The sequence below is a fragment of the Bos indicus genome, chromosome 14 (genome assembly GCF_029378745.1).
Source record: "Bos indicus isolate NIAB-ARS_2022 breed Sahiwal x Tharparkar chromosome 14, NIAB-ARS_B.indTharparkar_mat_pri_1.0, whole genome shotgun sequence".
NCBI lineage: Eukaryota > Metazoa > Chordata > Mammalia > Artiodactyla > Bovidae > Bos > Bos indicus.
The window spans coordinates 3,543,894-3,564,828 of record NC_091773.1 but is presented as its reverse complement, the minus strand read 5'-3'; the positions used below and the strand labels follow the sequence as shown (position 1 = coordinate 3,564,828).

Here is a 20,935-nt window from a genome sequence, read left to right as displayed (position 1 = left end):
AAGTTTTATGGAATGACATTAAAGAGATGTTTTATGTTCAAGAGTAGGAAAGCTTGGTATTTTTAAAGGACTCATTCCTTTTCCATTCCAGTAGTCTTGCCTGCAAAATCCCATGGATGGCACAGACTGGCAGGCTACAGTTCACAGGGTCACAAAGAATCAGATGCGACTAAAGCAACTCAGCACGCACACACTTCTTTCCTGGTTTATACAAATTTAATGCAACTGAGTAAAAAATCTCAACAGAGTTCTGGTTTTGGTCAAACTTGATACACTGCTTCTAAAATCCATATATAAGATCAAAGGCTGAGAACATGTGAAACAACGAGAAAGGTTTTGGAAGGGATCTGACCAGCCAGATATCAAGAACTGCCATAAAGCTGTAATAATGAAGGCCCACAGCAGTGGAGGAGAGATAAACACATCAGGGAAGAAAAACCAACCCAGAAGCAGATCCACGAATGTAAATTAACAGTAAGTAAATCTGTAACAGCCACACACTGGAAGCATATACATATGTAAGTGAGGATGAATTAAGAACTCCATACCTCACTGCAGGCTAGGTCTCACGTTAACAAGGCTGAGCGAACAGCTCATGGCAGGAGGTAATTACAGTATACATTTATATCAAGTTTAAAATACTTAAAATTACTCGGTACTGCTGATAATAGTCAACTGGATGGTAGTAGTCACTCTCCGTGAGGGAGAAAGAGAATAGGGTCACAGAGGAGCATGCACAGCTTTAACAGTTTCATTTTTCTTTCTTTAAATTAGAAAAACAGAAGCAAATACAGCAAAATGTAAAGCTTTGACAAACCTGTGTGGTTGGTGATTATCCCCTTTGCTGTCATTCAGTAGCTAAGTCATGTCCAACTCTGTGATCCTATGGACTGCAGCACTCCAGGCTTCCCTGTCCTTCACCATCTCCCAGAGTGTGCTCAAACTCAGGTCCACTGAGTCAGTGATGCCATCCAATCATTTCATCCTCTGTCACCCCCTTCTCCTCTTGCCCTCAGTCTTTCCCAGATCAGGGTCTTTTCCAATGAGTCGGCTCTTCGCATCAGGTGGCCAAAGTATTATAGCTTCAGCTTCAGCATCAGTCCTTCCAATGAGTATTCAGGACTGATTTCCTTTACGACTGACTGGTTGGATCTCCGTGCAGTCCAAGGGACTCTCAAGAGTCTTCTTTTCCAGCACCAAAGTTCGAAAACGTCAATTCTTTGGCACTCAGCCTTCTTTATAGTCCAACCCTCACATCCATACATGACTACAGGGAAAACCAGAGCTTTGACTAGACGCACCTTTGTTGGCAAAGTGATGTCTCTGCTTTAGCCTTTCTGTACATGTTGCTTACACTTAACGTGTTTTCTAAGAGATCTTTTTAAAGTCACTTAGAATGTTGCCTCAGCCTGGGCCCCCATCGCCCAGGAAGCTGAGACTGAGAAGAGGGTGGGGTGGGAGTGGGCGTCTGGGGAGGGGACACCGAGGGGAGCAGGTCAGCGGAGGACAGGGGTTACTTGTCGAGCAGCCCCCACCGCCCAGCTCAGGCTTCCCTGCAAAGAGTCAACACCCCACACTCGCTGCAGGCCCTGGGCAGGGTGAGCACCCATGCTTCAGCCTCAGAGAAGACCCTCAGAACATTCCAGAAATCAAGAGCTACCCAGCAGAGTGAAGCTGAGGTGCCGTCAAGTCACCCTGCATAAATCTGGCTGCCACAGAGATGGCTAGTGTGGGACGTGGGCTAGGACTTGAGGCAGAGAACAAGACACGCATGATAACATTTTTTTTTTTTTAATTAAGTGCATCTCCTGAAATCTTGGGCTTCCCAGGTGGCTCAGTGGTAAAGAACCTGCATGCCAATGCAGGTAATGTGTGTTTGATCCCTGGGTCAGGAAGGTCCCCTGGAGAAGGAAATGAAAACCCACTCCAGTATTGTGCTGGGTGTGTGCTTAGTCGCTCAGTCGTGTCCGACTCTTGCAACCCCATAGACTGTAGCCCACCAGGCTCCTCTGTCCGTGGGATTCTCCAGGCAAGAACACTGGAGTGTGTGGCCATTCCCTTCTCCAGGGGATCTTCCCGACCCAGGGGTTGAACCCGGGTCTCCTGCACTGCCGGCAGACTCCACCGACCGAGCTACGAAGAGCACTCTCACCCGGGAAATCCCACGGACAGAGGAGAATGGCAGGTGACAGCCCATGGGGTCGCAAGAGTCAGACACGACTTAGCAACTGAACAGCAACCTGAAATCATAAATAGAGACAACAACTGACCTCAGAGGTAAGGGCGAAGGAGGGCCTCTCTGAAATAGCATTTCACTTCAGACCCACACAGTAAGAAGGCGATCGTCTGCAGGTCTTGGAGGAGTGCTTTCCAGAGAAGGCAGTTAAGGCCAAATCTTAGAGCAGGGTGGAATCAACGGACAGAATGAGCCAAGAGCAGAGAGGTGCCAAATTAATGCCAGAGTAAAGGTCATGCAAAAAGTTCAGGATGACTTGATTGACCTGAGCAGATGACTGACATGAATTGGTTTATGCTTTTTAAAAACATGAGGAGTTCTTATTCTGGAAAAGATGGAGTAAGCACAAATAACCCATCCCCTGTCACCCCTACTGAATCCAACTATAAATCCTACATACAAGGCAGGCAGCAGCTATCTAATGGTCTGAAAAGTAAATTATAGAAGGTGGATTTGGGAAGGAGATCTGAAATCCAAGTTCCTCTGAACATCATGAAAGGGTGGGAGAGGAGGTCCTCTGGGCTTGTTCTTTTTTCTCCTTTCTCCCAGCCCCCAGCCCCCGGGCAGTACCTCTATGAAACAGCACCATGACGGCAGTCATTCAAGACCAGGACACCAAGGGACCCAAGCGGCCAGTCCCACAAGCACAGGGCCAGTCCCCATCACTTTGATTCCCCCTCTGTGTCCTCTGACCAACAGTCCCATACACAGACACGCAGCAGGGAACTCAAACCCTGGCTTTGCTGTGGAGAGACAGGGAAGGCAGGCCCCTGGACAGTGCTGGGGAGACTGTAGAAAGGACAGAGGGGAAGACAGTGGCTTGCTGAAGTGGTACTTGACCTGGGCTCTCTGTGGAACGAGCATGGAGGGACAGATCCTGAGCGGCAAGCCATGGGCTCCAGTAACTGAGCTCCAGGAAGGCACCCACGGGATGGCCCAAGGAGCACCGCAGACTCAGAAACCAGAAGTGCAGCCCGGTCCACAGCAGATGCCACAGAGCCGTGGTGCAGACCACCCACCAAAAGAAAAATACCCACGTTCCCTTCAGGACGCAAGCAGGGCCCCAACATCTCACAGCAATCACGCAGCATAGGAAGAACCCGGGAAAAAGCCAATTTGCAATGGAAAATAAAAATCAATAGACTACAACTTCAAGATGACAGTCTTATCACAAAAAGACTTTAACCATGTTCTGCAAAGTAAGGGCAGACACACTCGAAACAAATGAAAAGATAAAATCTCAGCAAAGAAACAGGAGATGCAAAGAAAAAGCAAGGAGAAACCTGAGGAAAAACCTGAACTGAAAGTTTCACCAGGTGGTGAATTACCTGAGGAACTGAGGGGATGATCTGCTGTGGAATGAGAAAGGATACAGAATAAACAGCAAGTACCTGATACTTAGCGAACATTCCACCATCAAAATGGCAGGATATCCACACTTGTCAGGTTACACCCAACATTTACCAAATTAAACCATTTCTAGGCCATGCAGGGAAACATCTCTAGCGACTTTGAAAGAATAAAAGTCACGCAAACATTTTTTTGAACCACAAAGGAAAACAAGCATACTTGAAGATAGATTAATAATATATCCAATGGAAACACTGGAGGGAAAAAAGGGGATAAAAACAGTCCTATGAGACAAGAAAATCTCTAAAAGTCATGTCATAGGAGTTTGAGATGAAACAAAACAAAACGCACACAGTTTTTGAAAAAATTATGGCTGAAAATTCCCCAGATTTGGCCAAAAAAAAAAAAACCACATCAATGTACAGATTCAGGAAGCTCAACAAACCCCAAGCCATATAAATTTTTAATTTTCTATATCCAGAAACATCCTAACCAAGCTAAACTTTAAAAAAGCAAAAGAAAAAAGTCTTCAGCAAGAAGTCACCTGAAAGCAGCCTGAGTGAACACCACACTTGGCACAGGAGGAGCAATTCAGAGTCTGAAGATGTCTTATCAGCATTCCAGTTTGGTCACTTAAAGGGTGGAATATCTTAAGTAAGTCATTTAATTTCTCTGAACCTCGGTTTCCTCAGTAAAGACAAGAATGCCTATGTCATGGAATTATTAAGAGGCTTCAACAGAAAAAAACAATGACAACAAAAAGAAGAAAAATGAAGGAACTTTGTAAAAGTACAAGCAGAATACTGCATAAACAGGAGGGGTGGTGACTGTGATTAACTTGGTTGCAGTCAGTGGGGCAGCAAGAAGAAACACACACAACCCTGCCAGCAACACAATCCCAGCTAATGATTCGATACTGACTCAGCAAAAAGTGAACAGGAGAAACTCCTATGCCAAGGTCTGAGTCTGTCTAAAAACATGGCCCCACTCCCAGAAAGTTAAGTGGTGCTTTCTCCCCAAGTCTGGCTGAACTCTTCTAGGCCTCCAGGGTCCACACGTCACCATTCCATCGATCCTAGGGGTGCAGTATGTGAGTGAAATCACAGCCAGGCTGGTAGTGATAGCCACGCAGACCTTTGGCCAAACCCACGTGGACAGAGGAACCTGGCAGGAGCTGTCAGGAGCTGGACACGACTGAGAGACTGATACTTCTCTTTCTCCATCCTGAAATTGGCTACTAATTTTTCAGGAAAGACTGATTGATAACAGGCAGTTAGTTTGTTTAGTCGCTCAATCGTGTCCTACTCTTTGTGACCCCATGGACTGCAGCACGCCAGGCCTCTCTATCCATCACCAACTCCCAGAGCTTACTCAAACTCATGTCCGTTGAGTTAGTGATGCCATCCAGTCATCTTATCCTCTGTCATCCCCTTCTCCTCCTGCCTTCAACCTTTCCCACATCAGAGTCTTTTCCAATGAGTCGGTTCTTCGCCATCAGGTGGGCAAAATATTGGAGTTTCACCTTCATCATCAGTACTTCCAATGAATATTCAGGACTGATTTCCTTGCAATCCAAGGGACTCTCAAGAGTCTTCTCCAACACCACAGTTCAAAAGCATCAATTCTTCGGCAGTCAGCTTTTTTTATAGTCCAACTCTCACATCCATACATGACTACTGGAAAAACCACAGCTTTGACTAGACAGACCTTTGTTGGCAAAGTAATGTCTCTGCTTTTTAATGTGCTGTCTAGGTTGGTCATAGCTTTCCTCCAAGGAGCAAGCGTCTTTTAATTTCATGGCTGCAGTCACCATCTGTAGTGATTTTGGAGCCCCCAATAATAAAGTCTCTCACTGCTTCCATTGTTTCCCCATCTATTTGCCATGAAGTGATGCCATGATCTTAGTTTTCTGAATGTTGAGTTTTAAGCCAACTTTTTCACTCTCCTCTTTCCCTTTCATCAAGAGGCTCTTCAGTTCCTCTTCGTTAGAGACCATATATGTGTGTGCTCAGTCGTGTCCAATGCTTTGTGACCCCATGGACTGTAGCCCACCGGGCTCTTCTGTCCATATGGGTGGAGAGGATGGAGAGCTTTCTTGTAAGTCTTAAGAAAGCCAGGAAGCTTATTCAATCTAATGTGAAAGTCGCTCAGTCATGTCCGACGCTGTGACCCCATGAACTGTAGAGTCCATGGAATTCTCCAGGCCAGAATACTGGAGTGGGTAGTCTTTCCCTTCTCCAGGGGATCTTCCCAAACCAGGGATCGAAACCAGGTCTCCTGCATTGCAGGTGGATTCTTAACCAGCTGAGCCACAAGGGAGACCTTCAATCTAAAGTGACCCAAAACAGAACAAATCATCGGAATGTTTTTCTGATGATATGATCTCACCTTCACTCCTGCCACACAGATTACGGAGCTTCCAAATCTTGCTGAAGACTCTGATAGTAGATTTACTGTCCATTAGAACCGAGTTTCCCAAAGAGTGATGCGATGTCCCCTTTCCCAAAGGGGACTCATGCCCTGAGGAAGGGACAGACTCGTGCCTATGTTTTGGAATGAACACTTCAGCATCGCCTGGAGAAAGAGTTGGAAAGGGAGAAACTGAAAGCAGAGAGACTCTGAAAGGCTGTTGCAACTATCCCAGAAAGGGGAGAGGAGGCTGGCCTGAGGGAGACAGGTGATACGCCTGAGTCAGTCCAGGGCTACTGAAGTGGAAAGGACAGATCTGGCGACCGGTGGAAACACGGGAACATTTCCCTGTGGTCGGCTGACACGCAACCCGGCCCCTGGGGAGGATCTCAGGGCTGCACATTACTGAAGGCAGGAAGAGCCTCTGTTTCTGAGCTTTTAGTTAGTAAGTTTTAAGATGTTCCCTGTAGTAAAAGGAAAAAATTTTGAAATGGTGAGAATCAAAAAGACACGGGATAACCAGCGTCGGCAAGGACGTGCAGAAAACTGGAACCTTCGTACCCTGCTGTTGGGAACGTGCAGTGGCACAGCCGAGCAGGAAAACAGTCGGGCAACTCCCTAAATGGTTAAACAGTTACCATATGACCTGGTAATTCCACTCTGAGGGATACCCAAGAGAAATGAAAATGCAAGCCCACACAAAAACTGGTACATGAATGATCGTAGCAGCATCATTCCCACCAGCCAAAAGGTGGAACCAACCCAGGACTAACGAACGGAAAATGAAATGCCACACATCCGCACAATGAAATGCTGTCCCACATAAAAACAAACGACATACTGAGGCCTGCTTGTGGGTGAACCTGGACAACGCGATGCTAAGTGAAGAGAGCCAGTCACGTTTTATAAATTGCTAAAACAGGCCAAGCTACTGAGACAGAAAGTAGACTGAGGTGGTGCGGGGTGGCAGGGAGGAGGGAGACAGGAGGCACTGCCGACGGGCACGGGGCTTCTGCTGGGAGAATGAAAAGCTCTAAAATCAGACGGTGGTGATGGCTGAACAACTCCGCGACTAAACCCAAAACACAGAATTACACAGCTTAAGTGGGTGAGCTGGGCAGTATCCAAACGACGCTTCCATAAAGCTCGGGCGTGCAGGCAGCGAGAGCACAGGGGTGCTGGAGACGGGCTCTGCAGGCTCGCGGCTCAGCCCCACGGCTGCTGCACCTCACCAGGGCCCAGCGCTCAGCATCGCTGTGGTCTTGACACACACGCTCTCTACTCCATTACAGCATCTGCTGGGCATTCGTAACGGACCACAGGAACAGGAGAAGAACCACAAAGCCCACACGTTAAGAGGGGCATGAAAACGAACGCTGGGACACCTGGGCCCCAAACCCAAGGCAAAAAGGTGACGCAGCCTGACAGCGAGGGCACAGCCAGCCTCTCATTCTCTGGGCACAGCCAGCCTCTCATTCTCTGGGCACAGCCAGCCTCTCATTCTCTGGAAGGAACACAAGCCCAGCTCAAAAAGGGCGGAAACGTGCTTACGAACGACAACCTGAAATCATGGTTCGTGGGACTGGCATTTGACATTATGATGATTAAAACTCTGAAAATGCCAAATGCAAAAATTCCAAGTGGAAGGTCACAAACAGCTCTGGCCAGTTATTGATGACAGACAAACTACCTTTTAACATACACTCAATCCCTAAAGCAGGTATGACATGGGCCTTTTTAATTGATGTTTATAAACCATACTTGCTAAGCTGTGGCTGACTCTTGGTGAACCCCATGGACTGCAGCACGCCCAGGCTTCCCTGTCCTTCACTATCTCCATGAGTTTGCTCAAACTCATGTCAAGTAGTTGTAAGTTACCTGTTAAATAGAAACAATCTTTAAATCTGTCTTTAAGCAAAGAATATTGATAGTGTTTTAAAATGAATGTTGAGACATAACATTCAATAATATAATGGTTCAAAACAAAATTAAAATAATCGACAGTAATAATTTAATAATGTATACAATTAAGACATAAAATAGGACCCTTTGAGGTACAGCTGTGAGTGGGAACAGAACAATGAGGGGTGATTCATGGCCTGGACAGCCCCTCAGTGACGACACTGGGGACCAGAGGAAGCTCACTGCCACGTCAACCTAGATGACGTGTCCAGCGGCTCCTGCCACGGCCGGCGTTGGGGGTGGGGGTGGGGGGTCGCAGCTCCTGCCTGTACGGATCTACACTATTTAACACCTGCAAAGAGGATGAGAAGTGTGCTCGTCACTTCAGTGAACACACACCGACAGGAGCAGGAGAGGATGAAGCAAATGCAGTAAGTCATTCATCTCCTTCCAACTGGGGGCTCTGTGAGTGGAACAGAAGGAGAGGCAACCCTGGGGCAGGGGCGCGGGGCAAAGAGCAGCCCTGGGTTTTGAGGCACAAGAGTCTTCCTGATGTTCAGTCATTTTTGTGCCCCTCTTAACATATGGCCTTCATGGTTCTCTTCTTGTCCCTGTTACACGTGGTCTGTTACGAGCACAAACCAGACAGTAAAGCACAGAGGAAATGATGTGCTCGCCAAGACCACGTGAAGGAAAACTGATGACTAAAGAAATAGGAAATGACTTGCTCAGGACCACAGAGCAGATGAGTGGGAGAATCAGAATCTGAAATCGGAGGCAGGTACACTGGGTTCTGAATCCTGCGCTTGTTAAAATCCTAATTCTTGTTAAATTAAAAACCCATTCAAATCAACACAGCAACCTGGGAAAAATCGACCGTGATAAAATCTAGCACTGAAAGTGCCTTTATTACATGTCTGTGAGCACGGGCCGCCCACGGCGTGGAACAGTCCCACCCCATGGGGGGAAATGGGATTTTTCTAACTGGCCGGGGAGAAGCACCGTGGTGTGTCAGGCTGTGTGATTTCTGTTAATAATGTAATAACTCCCACACCTTACACCCTGGCTCAGGGGAGTGCATTTCCCACAGAGCTCAGAGCAGCGATGTGTAAGATTGGATCATTTATCCTAACGGTCTGGGAAGAAATTGCTCCTGAGGAGGGGAAGGCAGGGTGGCCCCATCCATTTCAGTCCATCCCCAACAACATTAGCAGGCGGCTCAGTGTAAAAAAGCGAATCTCAAAGGTAATTGATCTCCTAAATAAAAGTTAGCTGAAACCCAGGTACACCCCTGAAGGAGGATGGTTTAAAAAAAAAAAAAAAGGCAAAGAGAATTCCACCTGCCATCTATGCTGTGCTTTGGCTCTGGGAAAACACTGGCCCCTCCACTGTTTACTTTCATTCTTTAATCCCCCATGAAGGGGCAGAGCTGGTGACCACAGCAGTGGGGACAGAGGGCTGAGGCTGGGAGAGATCCAGAGACACCTCCACAGACAGAGTGGGTAAGGGGGGCCCAGGCTTCTGGAAGCCCACTTCAGAGCACTGTGATGGGAAGCATGGGTTTTGCTGGAGAGAAGACCAACATTCAAATGCATCTCTTTTGTTCATTAATGTGCAACCTGGGGTGAGTTATTTAACATCTGCATACAGCAACACTGACTTCAAAGGGTTCTCGGGAGTTTAAATGGGACACTGCACAGTGGACTGAGGGCATGACTAGGAATAGGGTGGGTCCTGAATAAATGGGATTTCCCTACCCTGACTTCTAGAACTCTATCAGTAAAAAACTACCAATGAGAAAAACGGCATAAATCATCAGTATTAATGAGAGGGGCACTGGTGGCTCAGCTGGTAAAGAGTCTGCCTGCAATGCAGGAGACCTGGTTTCTATCTCTGGGTGGGGAAGGTCCTCTGGAGTAGGGAATGGCAACCCACCCCAGTATTCTTGCCTAGAGAACTCCATGGACGGAGCAGCCTGGCAAGCTACAGTCTATGGGACCACAAGAGTTGGACGCAACTGAGCGACTATACCACCGCCGCTGATGAGAGGAGCCCAGGAGCGAGATGTGATAACTGAGCGACTATACCACCGCCGCTGATGAGAGGAGCCCAGGAGCGAGATGTAATAACTGAGCGACTATACCACCGCCGCTGATGAGAGGAGCCCAGGAGCGAGATGTAATAACCTTTGGTATTCTGGTTTCAGAACAGGGTTACGTGAGACTTTATGCCAGCAATAAGGCTGTCTTTTGATGAATGTATAGCTTCTTTTTGCATCAAAGTCAGCTTGAATGCCCATAAAGGCTCCAGCTAACATGGATTCGGTCATCTAGCTGTGCATCTGTGTCTGCAGCACCTTGCAGTCAGGGTATCTGGAAGCCAGTCTGTCACGGGCAAGCTGTGAGACTGGGAAAACCACAGGCCTTCTCTGGGCCTCACTTGTGATGCAAATGTGTGGCACCTGGCCATCGCTGGGGATGCCTGACTCTAAAACGGCCCGAGACGACAAGACAATTCTCACCTGGGAGCAAGATGAAAACCAGTGTCCACAGAAAACCGTGTCATGTCAACCGGAACAGAGTATAGATAAAATGAATGATAATTCTGCTGTATTTCAGGCCAACAATTTATCCAGATCTCTACAGAAACTGGAGCATAAATATCAGAGCGGGCACTCTGAACTCTGTCCAGTATGCACTGGGAAAGTCTTCAAGCCAGACGGTGATGTGGGAACATTTGTCTTTACGAGACGACACAGGAGCAGGCTGGAGGCAAGGGAGTATTTCTAGAGTCCTAAGGGAAGATGGCAAACCTCAAGCCACAGGATCAGAGCTCAGTGAGACTGAGCAAGAAAGGAGAGGGATTAGAGGAAATCAAACGTCAACCCACATCAACCCAAGAGCAGGGAAAAGAAACACGTAGGCTAAAAGGAAGAGAGTGAGGCCGGCGACCAGGAGCCAAACAGCACATCAGCCCACCACCAGCTCTTCCAGTGTTCCGCACCAAACCACAAGGCAGCAATGCTTCTCATCTTAAATTGTCATTAGGAGCTGCAGGGGCCATGACATGGAAGCCAGAGAGCAACAGGGGGAAACGAATCCAACTTGGTGACAATCTGCGCTGCTTCTCAGACCTAATTATGTGAGTGGTGGCAGCAGGAGATGAGGGGACGAGAAAGAGGTGCACGCCAGGGTGATGGTGGAGCGGACTGAACACACGGGAAGGGCCTGAGAAACTCGAACAGCATCTGGCAGGCATCCCGGCCAAAGCTCCCTGCCGGCAAGTGCTTTGATGCCTTTTACAAATTCAAAACAGAGGCGAGCGCTGGCAAGAGAGACCATTACTCTGTGGATTGAAAAAGTGATAGATGATGAAATGAGATGCTGAAAAGCTCAAGCTCAGCCATTGACTCTCACTGAGGCCATTCCCCGGGGCTGGGAGAAAAGCAGTCTTTCCTATGAACTCAAACTGCACTTACTTTTGGCGGGGGAGCGCTGTATCACTCTAAAGAGAATTTTCTATCGACATTAACATCCCCCCGTTATACTCTGTGGACGACAGAGCCCACGGGTGAAGGGGGCTGCTGTACATAACGGTCTCTCCCCTCATGGTCAAGGACGGACAGGTAAAGACAGCCGTAACTCCATTAAGCATAAGTACCACTAGGCCAGTCCATGCTACCGGAGAGGTAAGGTGTCCCTGGACAGCGGGATGTGGAACCACCCGGGGGGTCAGGACCTGCCTTCCGAAGGCTGCTCACCACCTGGGCAGGAATCCAACCCCACAGGGTCTCCAAGTGTCTGCAGCCCCACCCAGCACTATCCCCAGGTCACACAGGTCAAAGTTTGGGGTGAGAAACTGTCATTTTCTCACCTAAGGGAGGAACAACCTCTAGTATCTCTGGCCTCTAATGGATCTGAAGGAGACAAACTGATTTCTTCCTCCCTGAAGGAAGGCTAGTCTGGGAGAACCAAGCAGGAGGAAAAGCCTCCCCAGGGAGGGCGCTCTGGGCAGCACGGCCCACCCTCCCGATGGCTGGGGACTCCAGGAAGCGCGGGCCGAGATGCTGGATGGCCAGGCCCTGCACAGTCCTCCTAGGAGGACAGTGGGACAGAGACAGGCTGGACTCCTCCAGGAGCATCCAAGGCACAGGGCCATGTGCCAAGTCCCTGCTAATGGAGACCTGCGCCGGACCGGAGTGAGGCCTGGGCTCGGGACAAGGAGCGGGCCTCCACGACGACAAGCAAGCACGCTGCAGGGAGGACGCGATCACCACAGCATGGGCTAAGAGGGAAGCCCGCCCACCCCGTCTCCCCGAAGAGGCATTTCCCTGCACTGCCTGTTCATCTGATGAAGACCCGGGGAGGCTGACCACCCTGGCACTCTGGGCGGTGGGACCAAGATGAACACCACGGCCAGAACTGTGGGTGCAGCGCCGTCAGCCGCGAGAGCAAGGCTGGCCAAGAGCTGAGGTGCACGTACCTGGTGGCCGGCAGGGTACTGACCCGCGTGAAGAACACAGACGGCTCCACCTCCACGTGCAGCCCCAGGGCCAGGTTCCTGTAATACCCTTCAACGTGGCCTGGGCCTCCGGAGTATTTGAAGTTCAGGACAGCTTCCAGGGTCTAAAAAGACGGAAAGAAAAAAAAAAAGGTCACTTACTACTCCCTGAGCCGACCACCATCCAGCCACGTGGCCGGCCTCCCTCAGGTGAGGGGAAGGTGACCCCGGCTGGTGAAGCAATGGGCACTGGGCAGCTCCACCAGGGTGGCCACTGGCACCTGACCCTGGTACCATCTTTCTTCCAACAATGCCCCGCAGCTAACAACATGCACGATTCTCAGCCTGCAAACACGAATGGAGAGAAACTCGAGGATGATTCTGTGATGGGATCTAGCATTTCAGAGAGACAAGTGCATTTCAGTCAGCATCATTTAAACACACAGATCAGGTTGTGGGAGTGGGTGGGGGCTTCCATGAGGGAGCTGGAGCATGGCTCCTAGGCTAACAGTGAGTAAGGCTGATGAGCCCCAGACTCATGCAGATAAGGTCATGGGGCAGCCATAGAGCCAGAAGGCCAAGCAGGAACAAGTTCCTTCCAGGAGGGACATGGTGGGGACACCCGACCAGGGGCAGAGCCGGCCCCCACACAAGCCGGCAAGGAGTCAGTTCACGAAGTCAGTCAGTCCATGAACTTCTAAGGGCTGAGGAGGGGCTCTACAGATAGTGGACATCCTCCAGATGCGACGACAGTTCCCGCCCATGCCAGGCTCTTCTCCAAGGACCTCCCCTGGGGGACTGGCAGGGGCAGAGGTGCAGGGGAGCCTCCCTGGGTAGTACAGGCCTGGAGGATGTGGTCAGCAGCCACCAGGGGAAAAACACGAAACGAAAACCCCAGCTCCAACCCCTTGCCCCCATCCACACCCTTCTCTCCTCCAAAGCAAAATCTTTAGCTTCTGGAGGAGGGGTGACCAATGCCAAGGGCACACAGGCCGGGGTAAATATCCATCCTAGTGAGGCGAGGACAGGAGGGCCAGGATCCTAGAGCGACGCCACGAGAGACAGAGCGGGAAGCCCGTTCAGAGCGCCCACCTCTAGACCAGGCAGAGGCTGGTGCTACAGGGAGAGGGGCAGGGACTCCGAGAGCCCACGCCCGCGATGCGGGGTGCAGCTCCAACCAGGGATGGCAGCAGCGGGAGGACAACAGCGTGCCCCTCTGCTCCTGCAGGCCCCCAGGAGGAAGCCCCTAGGGTAGGAAGGAAGGTGTGCAGAGACCTCCGTCCAGGTGCTGGCAGACAGGGAGGGCTCAGGGCCGAGGAGAGAGGACCTTTATGGGAAAAATGCCTGGAACCTCAGCAGCCCCTACCACCTTCCTCCCCCTCCCCCAGCACGATCCAGAGCCTGTGCCGCACCAACAGTAACCATGGCAACAGGAAATCTCAACCCCAGCTCAGCTCCTCACTAAAATGACTCAGCCTTCCCCAGTAAGGTCCTAAAACAGGCAACAGCACACTGCGGCCCATGGGCCACACCTGGCCTGCAGCCTGGCTCTGCGTGCCCTGGAGCTGAGAACAGCCTTTTACATTTTTAAAGGGCTGCACAACAAAACAAATGACAAAACCAAAGAAAAATATGCAACAGAGACCACAGGCGGCCAGCACAGCTGAAATATTTATCAGATGCTCCTTCACATAAGAAGTTGACTAATAAAACTCTTAAGAAGCAAACATAGCCATCAATCATGGGGACCTTGGATTAGGAATAATTCCAGAGATAACACACCAAGAGACAAACGGCTGGGGTCGTGGAAACCCAAGGAGGGCAGAGCTTTGGGGAGGAGGGATGGAATACCCACTGCTGCAGCCAAGCCAGGTAAACAGGGCCTGAGAAAGTGTCCACCACATCTGGAGACTGGCTGGGCTCCGATGACCCTAGTACGGGCATTTCCCAGAAAAGAAAGAGGGAGGGTGAGCTGGGAGCACTGTCGGGGCTGACAGTGCTGATGGGGCCTCAAAGCCACGTGTTCAGGGTGGGGATTCGAGCACATGCCCACCCGAGAGAGCTGCGGGAAGCCATGGGTCCCAACCGCAGGATAGGCCCACCTGCCTGCCCTCCTCCCTGCGCTCCACCAGTCACGACTCAATAAGCTGTCCATGCGAGACACAGCACTTAGCCCTCAGGCAATGGCAACCCACTCCAGTACTCTTGCCTGGAAAATCCCATGAACGGAGGAGCCTGGTGGGCTGCAGTCCATGGGGTCACGAAGAGTCGGACACGACTGAAGTGACTTAGCAGCAGCAGCAGCAACTGCTTTCATTGACCCATTCCTCCTCTCCAAAGGAAAGGCAGGCACAGCTACGAAAGTGCTTAAAATGAAAGAAAACCACCATATGTGCGTGCTGTCAGGCGCCATCCCAGCTGGAGGACGGATCTCCTCTGGGAAGGACACGGACAAAAATCCCAGAGACAAGCAGCCTGGTACAGCGGGTAGGGAGCAGGGAGGGAGGCCAGTTAAGCTTGGCTTGATGCTCTGGCTAAGTGAGATCTTGAGCGTGTTATCCCACCACTCAGCCTCAGTTTCTCAACTGTTAAATGGGGCTAATAATTAACACCTATCTCACTGGATTTTAATGAAGACTCAGTGAGAAAGTGAAGTATAAGCTCAAGCAGGCACTCGTTAAATAGACTCCTTTCTCCCTCTGCACCCTGACCACTCGATACCTGAAGACAACGTGGCTTAAAATAGGAAGAAAGGGGAAATGGATTCTAATGCCATTTAACATTTTTTGTGGCGTGGTAAAATACACATAAAACTTACCATTTTAACCATTGTTTAGTGTACAGTTATTTGGCATTAGGCACTTCCCCATTGTTGTATAAACATCACCACCATCCATTTCCAGAACTCTTTCATATTCCCAAACTGAAACACTACACACACCACACAAAAATCCCTCCTGCGCCCTGCCCGGCCTCTGGCAGCCGCTGTTCTCCTGTCTCCACGAATCTAGCTGCTCTAGAGGCCTCATGGAGGTGGAATCGCAGCTCTTTTGTCCTGTTGCGACTAGTGTTTCCACGGTTCAGCAGTGTCGTTTCAGAAAATAATTCCTTTTTAAAGTGAATAATATTCCACTGAATGGATGTGCCACGTTCTGTTCATCCATTCACTCGCCAACAGACACTCGGGTTGCCTTCACTTATTGGCTATCGTGTCTAACGCTGCTGTGGACGTGCGTATGCACACACCCGTCTGAATCTCTGCTTTCAATTCCTTTGGGTGTATCCCCCAGAAGTGGAACTGCTGGATCAGAAGAAATCCTGTATCTAACCTCTTTAAAGAACCACCATACCACGTCCCACTGCGACAGAACTAGTTTACATCCCTAACAGCCGTGCATAGGGATTCCAATTTCTCCACATCCTCAGCAATACTTATTTTTTCCTGGTTGATGGGTTGTTTTTAATAATCACCATCGTAATGGGGGTGAAGTGGTATCTCATTTTGGTTTTGATCTGCATTTCCCTAATGACTAACGGTGTTGAGCATCTTTTTATATGCTTACTGGCCATTTGCATATCATTGGGAAAATGCCTACTCAAGTCCTTCAGCCCCATTTTAAAAGCTCATTGTTCCAACTCGTCTCCCACCACTCTTCAAGGTGGACGTGTTTAGAGGCTCCTCTGAACTTTGGTGCTACTGATTCTCTGAACCTGTATAAATGTTGCTCCTCCTTCACGGCCCCACCCCGCCCCGTTTCCAGTAAGATGGCTGTACTGCCTTACTTTAAAAGGACTCAACAAAATACAGATTAAAAAAAAAAATACTCAGGCATCATATTTTGGTCTCACCAAAATCCGAAATTCTTTTTCCACAGCATACAGCACTGCACTGTAATCTCAAAAGGACGGCCAAGTTTATAAGCTAAACTTTTGAAAACCCGTGTCAGGAGAAGGTGAGACCCCCTCATACACACATCCCAACAATCCTTTCTGTAATGACTTTTTTAATCCAACAGACTTCCATCTGTTTGGCCTCTCCTTTCATTCATCTTTCCAATCACTTCCTGGGTACTTTCTGAGCGCCCGGACCTGTGCTTAGAACAGTGAATACAGGAGGGTCCCTGACCTCAGAGAGCTCGGTGTCGAGTCAATGGATGTCTGAGTAAATTAACTGATAAATGAACCGCCAACCCACCACCCACTATATTCACGGCAGCCTCTGCAAATGCAGGCATGCGGGTCAAGGAAATCAACAGATTCTCAACAATGGCCTTGAAAAGCCAAAATCTGTGAAGGAATAAAAAAAATTCATGCTGGATTTTCTGTTCTTTAAAGTAAACTTACAAGTTGTCCCCAGGGAGTGATATAGTAGAAACCACCTGGGAAATAAGCAAAAACTACACATAGAGAGGTAACCAACAAGTACCAGATAGCAAAGAAGGAACCGTATTTCTATTTTCTTGGAATTGGCTATTTCCTTACTCTGTAGAAAAGCAAGCAAAAGATATAATTACGGGGGAAAATATGTAATTTATGAAAACACAGAAAAGATTCTGTGAAATTATTGCATACTACTGCCTTCCTTCCTTGATTTAAAAAAATGCCTTCTCAGCTCCATAAAAGTAGAGTATTTTAATAAAGCCATAATGTGGGCTGATAAGGGAAAAGACATGGGATGCCCAAGCTTTATTTCAATGAGAATGTAAGGGGAGACAATGCACCACTATGCCGTAAGACTTCTCCTTCTTCAGACACGTGACGGTCTCAATTTCAGGGAAGATTTATTATACAAATTAGAAATGGGCAAAGAATTACAGAAAAAGTATTTCTTTTCTAGCTGTATAATAATTTGTTATTTGAGCTGAAATGAAAGGTCTTTCAAGAGCTGCCTTTTACTGAGCACCTACTAAGTGCCAGATGCTGTGCTACCTGAGCCTCACACACGGGCTCTAACATGAAGAGCCCTCCAAGGAGAGTCCAGCATAAATGAGCAGCTCAGTGAGTGGCTGAGGCCACGGGCCCAGGCTCAGGCGCAGAGCTGCACGGCTGCACAGCCCATGGTCTTCCGTGTACGGGACTGCCCAGAGCAGTGCTCACCCATCCTTCCACCCACTCACTCACTCACTCACTCTGGATGGGTGTGCACTAGTGTGAGGGACTGTGGCAGAAGACACGACGCCATCCCTGTGGGCTCAGGTCTAGCCAAAGACACAAGCCCCAGACCCCTAAGACAGCTGTGCTACACTATGTCACAGAGAAGGGCCCTGGATATACGAGGATACAGGAGAAAAGAGGACGGTGTGTGTCTAGAGTAGAGTTGTAGAAGAAGAGACCACAACCCAGCAAGGAAGAGAGGATTGGGCGATTATTAAATAGAAATTGGACAAATGATGAAAGAAAAAATCAATTAAACTAAAACTCATTTCATGAAAGTACCAATTAAAGCGACAACCCTCTAAGTTAGGCTGATCAAGGAAACAAGAAGTGAGAAACTGGTTACTGATGTCAGGAATGAAAATGCCCATCAGCGCAGAGCACAGGCACATGAAGGGACGATAAAGAAAGAGGGAAAGCAACTTCACGCCAACAGACTGAGCAACTCAGGTGACGGGCGCACGTTACCGAATGGAACCAACGAGAAGGAGACTCAAAGAGCCGCCTGCCAACTGAAGACAGGATTCATAAATTAACACAGGATTTATAAGTGAGCATGAGATTTATAAATTACACACCCTCCTAAAAGAAACCCCAAACTCAGATGGCTTCCCAGCTGAATTCTATCAAAACCTAATTTTAGATACAACACCAGTTTATACACACACATTCAGGAAAAAAGGGAGAAAAAGTTCCCATTCTTTTTATGAGGCCAGTATTATCCAAATGCTAAAAGCAAAGAAAGCACAGGCCTATATTCCTCGTGAATTTAGATGTAAAAATCGTCAATTATTACTGAGTCAAATACAGTAATATTTAAAATGAGTAATACATCATGATCAAGTAAACTTAACAATCGAAGGTTTGGTTTAACATTAGAAATCAATCAATGTCATTCACCATATTAACAGACCATTAACAGACAAAACAGAAGAGCCATATGATTATCTCAATAGCTGCAAAGAATGCAATTGAAAAAATTCAAAACCAATTTATGATTTCTTTAAAAATCTCAGCAAAATAGGCATAAAAAGGAACGGCTTCAATCCACAAAGTGCACCCGTGAAAAACTTGCAGTTAAAACCAACTTAATCATAAACAATGTTTTGCCTCTAAAATCTAGAGTAAGGCAAGGACATAGCTGTCATTACTTCAATCAACAATGTAATAGAGATCCTAGGGAAGCCAATAAAGCATGAAATTAAAATCATATATGTCAGAAAGGAAGAAATAAAACTGTCTTTTCATAGATGACACAGTCATGTATCCACAAAAAAAAAAAATCCTAAATTATCTACTAGAACTCTCAGAAATTGCTAGTGGTTAAGGTAAAATTTACAATCACTTTGGAAAACAAAAAAGCAATTCCTCATAAACTTAAGTATAGAGTTAATAAATTATTCAATAATGAAACTCCTACCAAGAAAAATAAAAACATATATCCATACCAAGAACATATGTGTAAATGTCCCTGGGAACTTTATTCATAGTACAAGTTTAATGTAGTCTCAATGTCCAACAGGAGGTAGGTGACTAGATGAACAAATTTTATGGAATACTGCTGAGCAACGAAATGGAGCCAACTACTGACAGACACAGCACGAGAAAATCTCCAAATCATCATTCTGAGTGAAAGAGGCCAGAAAGAAAAGAGTACATACTGTAGGCTTGCATGTATGAGAGATGCTAGAAAAGGTTACTCTTTAGGACAAAAAGCAGATCAGCGTCTCCGGGGCTGCGGGGCAGGAGAGGACTGGCTATAAAGGGGTCAGGGAAGCTTGCGGCAGTAAGAATATTCTGTATCTTGATGGACTTCCCTGGTAGCTCAGATGGTAGAGAGTCTTGCCTGCAGTGTGGGAGACCCTGGTAAGATCCCTGGGTCTAGAAGACCCCCTGGATAAGGAAATGGCAACCCACTCCAGTATTCTTGCCTCAAGAATCCTATGGATGGAGGAGCCTGGAGGGCAACAGTCCATGGGGTCGCCAAGAGTCAGACACGACTGAGCTTTTTATACGGTTCTTATAAAACTTTTTTACATTTTATAAAACTTTTATATAGTTAGTATGGCTGCATTTACAGAATGCAAATTACACTCAATAAAGGTGATTTTAGAAACTGATCCTGATCTCAGGTGATCACTTGCAGACACTCAAACAGAGGACTCCAGAGCCATTGTGTGGGGCACGCTGATGGAGCGCCACCCGTGTCCGAGGATGAGCGTGGAGCCTCAGGAATCCCAGGTTCTGGCCGGAGCCAGGGTCAAGAAGCAAGGTTTCGATTCACTCTTAGAACCTCACACGACCTTGGAAAAGTCACGTTCCTTCTCCAGTCCTCGGTACACACATCTGTAAAATCTGAGTCTTCCCACCATTCTCATGTGAATCGTTACTGTTCATTTCGTAATGCTAATCTAATGTTCCATGACTTCTAATCTAACTAAGGCCAGAGCCAGAGAAAAACAATCAGCCTGAGCAACACCCTAACTAATTTATATGTCTAAGAAATTGATCTCTGATTTTTAAAGACCTCAGATGGACCTGTTGCCACAGGTTCGCCTCTTCCCTATTTCTGTGATATGACACAAGATTAACAGCCGTGATGTTATTCACTTAATAAGCCAAGGACCTCAGGGCCCAGCTGAGGTTCATACCCCAGGAGGCCAGTCCTACTGTTAACTTAAGGTCAATGAAACACACAAATGAAAGCATTACCATCACTTTCCAGTTAATTAGCACTTCTGGCCAAAGTCTTTCTTCAGCGTTAATTATGCCTTAAAAATGCCAAGTGACTACAAATTAAATGGTACATCCACAATAATGCAGGAATGGATCTTAGCAGTACCAGCCATTAGAAGAGCTTCTATTCAAGAGGCCCCGAAGTACCTTAGGGACTGAGAAGGCTTAGGACTCGAGGTCTAGATGGAGAGGGATGTGTCTGCTGCTGCTGCTAAGTCGCTTCAGTGGTGTCCGACTCTGTGTGACCCCATAGACGTCAGCCCACCAGGCTCCCCCGTCCCTGGGATGGATTCTCCAGGCAATAACATTGGAGTGGGTTGCCATTTCCTTCTCCAATGCATGAAAGTGAAAAGTGAAAGTGAAGTCGCTCAGTCATGTCTGACTCTTCAAGACCCCATGGACTGCAGCCTACCAGGCTCCTCCGTCCATGCGATTTTCCAGGCAAGAGGACTGGAGTGGAGTGCCATTGCCTTCTCCGAGGGATGTGTCTGGGGACTGTTAAAAGGCTATGTCAAAAATCTGATTTCTGGTACCAAAAAAAGGAGCCAATTCATCTTTTTCTGATGTGAAATACAGGTTCACAACATTTTACCATTTTTTTAAACTGACCTGTCAGTTTTTTTCTTCCACATATCTAGGAGATTATTA

General features: G+C 47.9%; 1 protein-coding gene across 4 annotated transcripts in view; it reads right to left on the bottom strand.

Annotated features, from left to right (window-relative positions):
* Positions 1 to 20,935, bottom strand: part of TRAPPC9 (trafficking protein particle complex subunit 9) — a 388,615-nt gene that overhangs the window by 147,774 nt on the left and 219,906 nt on the right. For all 4 annotated transcript variants that reach the window (XM_070802397.1, XM_070802396.1, XM_070802398.1 and 1 more), the window contains one exon: positions 12,380 to 12,522. In XM_070802397.1, the coding sequence (XP_070658498.1) occupies positions 12,380 to 12,522 (143 nt within the window). The remainder of the gene's footprint in view (positions 1 to 12,379; positions 12,523 to 20,935) is intronic.